The 7,128-nt window shown below is 43.8% G+C and overlaps 1 protein-coding gene across 1 annotated transcript in view; it reads left to right on the top strand.

Moving 5' to 3' along the window:
- Positions 1-1,964, top strand: part of pcdh12 (protocadherin 12) — a 16,310-nt gene extending 14,346 nt beyond the window's left edge. The window contains exons 5-6 of the mRNA XM_034542723.1: positions 1-6; positions 1,470-1,964. The exon at positions 1-6 is cut by the window's left edge and continues 159 nt beyond it. Of these exons, the coding sequence (XP_034398614.1) occupies positions 1-6; positions 1,470-1,651 (188 nt within the window). The 3' untranslated portion in view covers positions 1,652-1,964. The remainder of the gene's footprint in view (positions 7-1,469) is intronic.
- The last annotated feature ends 5,164 nt before the right edge of the window (positions 1,965-7,128 follow it).

A 7,128-nucleotide genomic window follows, 5' to 3' on the forward strand; every position in this document is an offset into this window, starting at 1 on the left:
CTTTCGGTAGAACAAAGTTTAAATCACAGCAGTTAAATCTAATCAATGATCTATGAAAAGACTTGTTAAGGAACGTAGAGCGCCAGAACGTAGAGCGCCAGAACGTAGAGCGTCAGAACGTAGAGCACCAGAACGTAGAGCACCAGAACGTAGAGCGCCAGAACGTAGAGCGCCAGAACGTAGAGCGCCAGAATGTAGAGCGCCAGAACGTAGAGCGCCAGAACGTAGAGCGCCAGAACGTAGAGCGCCAGAACGTAGAGCACCAGAACGTAGAGCACCAGAACGTAGAGCGCCAGAATGTAGATCATCAGAACGTAGAGCACCAGAACGTAGAGCGCCAGAACGTAGAGCGCCAGAACGTAGAGCGCCAGAACGTAGAGCACCAGAACGTAGAGCGCCAGAACGTAGAGCGCCAGAACGTAGAGCATCAGAACGTAGAGCGCCAGAGCGTAGAGCGCCAGAACGTAGAGCGCCAGAACGTAGAGCGCCAGAACGTAGAGCATCAGAACGTAGCGCATCAGAACATAGAGCGTCAGAACGTAGAGCGCCAGAACGTAGAGCGCCAGAATGTAGATCATCAGAACGTAGAGCACCAGAACGTAGAGCGCCAGAACGTAGAGCGCCAGAACGTAGAGCGCCAGAACGTAGAGCATCAGAACGTAGAGCGCCAGAGCGTAGAGCGCCAGAACGTAGAGCGCCAGAACGTAGAGCATCAGAACGTAGCGCATCAGAACATAGAGCGTCAGAACGTAGAGAGTCAGAACGTAGAGCGTCAGAACGTAGAACATAGTGTCAGAACGTAGAGCGTCAGAACGTAGAGCATCAGAATGTAGAGCATCAGAATGTAGAACATCAGAACGTAGCGCATCAGAACATAGAGCGTCAGAACGTAGAGAGTCAGAACGTAGAGAGTCAGAACGTAGAGCGTCAGAACGTAGAGAGTCAGAACGTAGAGAGTCAGAACGTAGAGCGCCAGAACGTAGAGCGCCAGAACGTAGAGCATCAGAACGTAGAGCGCCAGAACGTAGAGCATCAGAACGTAGCGCATCAGAATATAGAGCGTCAGAACGTAGAGTCAGAACGTAGAGCGTCAGAACGTAGAGAGTCAGAACGTAGAGCGTCAGAACGTAGAACATAGTGTCAGAACGTAGAGCGTCAGAACGTAGAGCGTCAGAACGTAGAGCATCAGAATGTAGAGCATCAGAACGTAGAACATAGTCTCAGAATGTAGAGCATCAGAACGTAGAGCGTCAGAGCGCAGAGCATCAGAACGTAGACATCAGAACGTCAACGCGTCAGAACTTTTTTATAACTTTTGAAGGAAAACCCACTAAAGTCAATTTATGAGAGCTGTATTCCAGAAGGTCTGGCTTTTGTTCCTAGAAGTAGCAGCAGAGTGACGACTCCCCCTCCTCCTCTTCCTCCTCCTCCTCCCCATCCTCTTCCTCCTCCTCCTCTTCTTCCTCCAGGTAAAACCCTGGATAAGGACGGCCCACTGGGCGGGGCCTTGATGTCAGAGGTCAGCACGCTGTTTGAGATGCTGATGACGCAGAAGGCCGACGCCCACCCCGGATCTCGGCCTGACGTCCTGTCCCGCCTCTCCGCGGCGTGCCGCCGGCCTGTGGACGGTGAGCAGAGGTCAGGCCCGTGAGCAGAGGTCAGGCCCGTGAGCAGAGGTCAGGCCCCTGAGCAGAGGTCAGGCCCGTGAGCAGAGGTCAGGCCCGTGAGCAGAGGTCAGGCCCGTGAGCAGAGGTCAGGCCCCTGAGCAGAGGTCAGGCCCGTGAGCAGAGGTCAGGCCCCTGAGCAGAGGTCAGGCCCCTGAGCAGAGGTCAGGCCCCTGAGCAGAGGTCAGGCCCGTGAGCGTCCTCGGGACTTTATCAATAAGAGAACCAGCACTGACTGAACTGTAGTGAATGAATTGCTCCACCTGGAGGTCAGAGCAGCTCCTATTATGTCAACGTGATCATGAAGGAAGTATGTGTATTTATATATACATATATATTTATATACATATATGTATTTATATACATATATATTTATATATACATATATATTTATATACATATATGTATTTATATACATATATGTATTTATATACATATATATACATATTTATTTATATACATATATATGTGTATTTATATATATATATATATTTATACACACATCTTTATGTATATATATACATACATATATGTATATATATTTATATGTATGTATATATATACATATATATATATATATATATTTAAATATATATATATACATATATATTTATATACATTTATGTATATACATATATATATATATAAATATATATATATATATATATATATTTATATGTGTATATATATATGTATATACATATATATATACATATATATATATATATATATATATATATATATATATGTATATATATAAATGCAGCAGATTTAAACCTGCTCCGCTGGTTTTACCTTCGATAAACCGTAATAAAAGCAAATTCAGAATGTGGAATGAAAACAAAAAGGAAAACAGGAAGTGGAGACTTTATTCTGAAAGATTCAAATGTGTCGAGTTGTTCAGACGTGATTATTGATTATTGATCCTTTTGTCTCTTGCTTTAACTTTTGATGTTTTCATTGTTGTTCATGAACTTTGTACAAAATCTGTTTTTATATCAAGAAAACTTTTCATGTAAAGTTAGTTTTGTGTTTTTATTCCAATAAAGTTTGTTTCATGTTTAAACTGAGGGCTCAGTTATGAAAAACAGCTTCATGATTAAGTGTGTGAGTGTACACGTGTGTACGTGTATGTATGTACACGTGTGTGTGTGTGTATGTACACGTGTGTGTATGTATGTACACGTGTGTGTGTGTGTATGTACACGTGTGTGTATGTATGTACACGTGTGTGTGTATGTATGTACACGTGTGTGTATGTATGTACACGTGTGTGTGTTTGTGTACACGTGTGTGCGTGTATGTATGTACACGTGTGTGTGTGCGTGTACACGTGTGTGTATGTATGTACATGTGTGTGTGTGTACGTGTGTACGTGTATGTATGTACACGTGTGTGTGTTTGTGTACACATGTGTGCGTGTATGTGTGTACATGTGTGTGTGTTTATTTGTGTGTGTACATTCGTGTGTTTATGTGTACATGTGTGTTTGTGTGTGTGTGTGTGTACATGTGTGTATGTGTATGTATGTACATGTGTGTTTGTTTGTGTGTATATATGTGTGTACGTGTGTGTGTTTATTTGTGTGTGCGTTTACATGTGTGTGTTTGTGTGTACCACCTTCCTTCTTCAAGTTGACAACAACTGCCTTTTTCAGGATGAAGAGGATGTTTATGATAAAGAGGATGAAGGTTAGAAGAACCATCCATCCATCCATCCATTTTCAATACCGCTTATCCTCATTAGGGGGCGCTGGAGCCTATCCCAGCTGACATAGGGCGAAGGCAGGGGACACCCTGGACAGGCCGCCAGTCCATCGAGGGCACATGTAGGGACATACAACCATTCACTCTCACATTCACACCTATGGGACATTTAGAGATCAATTAACCTGCAGCATGTCTTTGGACTGTGGGAGGAAGCCGGAGAGCCCGGAGAGAACCCACGCTGCCACGGGGAGAACATGCAAACTCCACACAGAAGGACCGCTCCGACCGGGAATCGAACCCACGGCCCTCTTGCTGTGAGGCGACAGTGCTAGCCACTACACCACCGTGCAGCCCGGTTAGAAGAACCAACAAATAGTAATCATGAACGTCGTCACAAGCTGCCCTTTGTCCAGAGCGCCCTCTGGTGTCTGAGAGCAGCATTACAGCCGCAGGATCCACAGAGGTTGTAATGCTGCTCTGCTTCACCACAGCGCCCTCTGGTGACGGAGAGCAGCATTACAGCTGGAGGATCCACTGCGGCTGCGCAAAATCATTAAAAGATCCGAGAACATGAAGACAGATCATGTAGATAACCGCGAGCTCATTAAACTACTTAATAATAATCTGTTACACCTGCTGTAAAGATCAACCTGCTGTAAAGAGATCAACCTGCTGTAAAGAGATCAACCTGCTGTAAAGAGATCAACCTGCTGTAAAGAGATCAACCTGATGTAAAGAGATCAACCTGCTGTAAAGAGATCAACCTGCTGTAAAGAGATCAACCTGATGTAAAGAGATCAACCTGCTGTAAAGAGATCAACCTGCTGTAAAGAGATCAACCTGATGTAAAGAGATCAACCTGCTGTAAAGAGATCAACCTGCTGTAAAGAGATCAAACTGATGTAAAGAGATCAACCTGCTGTAAAGAGATCAAACTGATGTAAAGAGATCAACCTGCTGTAAAGAGATCAAACTGATGTAAAGAGATCAACCTGCTGTAAAGAGATCAACCTGCTGTAAAGAGATCAACCTGCTGTAAAGAGATCAACCTGCTGTAAAGAGATCAACCTGATGTAAAGAGATCAACCTGCTGTAAAGAGATCAAACTGATGTAAAGAGATCAACCTGCTGTAAAGAGATCAACCTGCTGTAAAGAGATCAACCTGATGTAAAGATCAACCTGCTGTAAAGAGATCAAACTGCTGTAAAGATCAACTTCCTGTAAAGAGATCAACCTGCTGTAAAGAGATCAAACTGCTGTAAAGATCAACCTGCTGTAAAGAGATCAAACTGCTGTAAAGATCAACCTGCTGTAAAGAGATCAAACTGCTGTAAAGATCAACTTCCTGTAAAGAGATCAACCTGCTGTAAAGAGATCAACCTGCTGTAAAGAGATCAAACTGCTGTAAAGAGATCAACCTGCTGTAAAGAGATCAAACTGCTGTAAAGATCAACTTCCTGTAAAGAGATCAAACTGCTGTAAAGAGATCAACCTGCTGTAAAGAGATCAAACTGCTGTAAAGATCAACCTGCTGTAAAGAGATCAAACTGCTGTAAAGATCAACTTCCTGTAAAGAGATCAACCTGCTGTAAAGAGATCAACCTGCTGTAAAGAGATCAAACTGCTGTAAAGAGATCAAACTGCTGTAAAGATCAACTTCCTGTAAAGAGATCAACCTGCTGTAAAGAGATCAAACTGATGTAAAGAGATCAACCTGCTGTAAAGAGATCAAACTGCTGTAAAGAGATCAAACTGATGTAAAGATCAACCTGCTGTAAAGAGATCAACCTGCTGTAAAGAGATCAACCTGCTGTAAAGAGATCAAACTGCTGTAAAGAGATCAACCTGCTGTAAAGATCAACCTGCTGTAAAGAGATCAACCTGCTGTAAAGAGATCAACCTGCTGTAAAGAGATCAACCTGCTGTAAAGAGATCAACCTGCTGTAAAGATCAACCTGCTGTAAAGAGATCAACCTGCTGTAAAGAGATCAAACTGCTGTAAAGATCAACTTCCTGTATAGAGATCAACCTGCTGTAAAGAGATCAACCTGATGTAAAGAGATCAACCTGCTGTAAAGAGATCAAACTGCTGTAAAGAGATCAAACTGCTGTAAAGATCAACTTCCTGTAAAGAGATCAACCTGCTGTAAAGAGATCAAACTGATGTAAAGAGATCAACCTGCTGTAAAGATCAACCTGCTGTAAAGAGATCAAACTGATGTAAAGAGATCAAACTGATGTAAAGAGATCAACCTGCTGTAAAGAGATCAAACTGCTGTAAAGAGATCAAACTGCTTTAAAGAGATCAACCTGCTGTAAAGAGATCAAACTGCTGTAAAGATCAACCTGCTGTAAAGAGATCAAACTGCTGTAAAGATCAACTTCCTGTAAAGAGATCAACCTGCTGTAAAGAGATCAACATGCTGTAAAGAGATCAAACTGCTGTAAAGAGATCAAACTGATGTAAAGAGATCAACCTGCTGTAAAGAGATCAAACTGTTGTAAAGAGATCAAACTGATGTAAAGAGATCAACCTGCTGTAAAGAGATCAACCTGCTGTAAAGAGATCAAACTGCTGTTAAGAGATCAACCTACTGTAAAGAGATCAAACTGCTGTAAAGATCAACTTCCTGTAAAGAGATCAACCTGCTGTAAAGAGATCAAACTGCTGTAAAGAGATCAAACTGCTGTAAAGAGATCAAACTGATGTAAAGATCAACCTGCTGTAAAGAGATCAACCTGCTGTAAAGAGATCAAACTGATGTAAAGATCAACCTGCTGTAAATAGATCAAACTGATGTAAAGAGATCAACCTGCTGTAAAGAGATCAACCTGCTGTAAAGATCAACCTGATGTAAAATACTATGAACCAGGTTGTTTATGTTAATATAGTAATATTATGAACCAGGTTGTTTATATCAATATTGGTACCGGTCCACTGGTTTCAGTCCGTGGGTGCGTTGGTTTGTTGGTTTGTTGGTACTGGTTCGTTGGTACCGGTCCACTGGTTTCAGTCCATGGGTCCGTTGGTTTGTTGGTTCGTTGGTACTGGTTCGTTGGTACCGGTCCGTTGGTACCGGTCCACTGGTTTCAGTCCGTGGGTCCGTTGGTTTGGTGGTATCGGTCCACTGGTTTCAGTCTGTGGGTCCATTAGTTTGTTGGTACTGGTCTGTAGGTCCGTTGGTACCGGTCTGTGTGTCCATGGGTCTGTTGGTTCGTTGGTACTGGTTCGTTGGTACCGGTCCACTGGTTTCAGTCCATGGGTCCGTTTGTTTGTTGGTTCGTTGGTACTGGTTCGTTGGTACCGGTCCGTTGGTACCGGTCCGTTGGTACCGGTCCACTGGTTTCAGTCCGTGGGTCCGTTGGTTTGGTGGTATCGGTCCACTGGTTTCAGTCCGTGGGTCCGTTAGTTTGTTGGTACTGGTCTGTAGGTCCGTTGGTACCGGTCTGTGTGTCCATGGGTCTGTTGGTTCGTTGGTACTGGTTCGTTGGTACCGGTCCACTGGTTTCAGTCCATGGGTCCGTTGGTTTGTTGGTTCGTTGGTACTGGTTCGTTGGTACCGGTCCGTTGGTACCGGTCCACTGGTTTCAGTCCGTGGGTCCGTTGGTTTGGTGGTATCGGTCCACTGGTTTCAGTCTGTGGGTCCGTTAGTTTGTTGGTACTGGTCTGTAGGTCCATTGGTACCGGTCTGTGTGTCCATGGGTCTGTTGGTTCGTTGGTACTGGTTCGTTGGTACCGGTCCACTGGTTTCAG

Source organism: Cyclopterus lumpus, chromosome 10 (genome assembly GCF_009769545.1).
Source record: "Cyclopterus lumpus isolate fCycLum1 chromosome 10, fCycLum1.pri, whole genome shotgun sequence".
NCBI classification, from domain to species: Eukaryota; Metazoa; Chordata; class Actinopteri; order Perciformes; family Cyclopteridae; genus Cyclopterus; species Cyclopterus lumpus.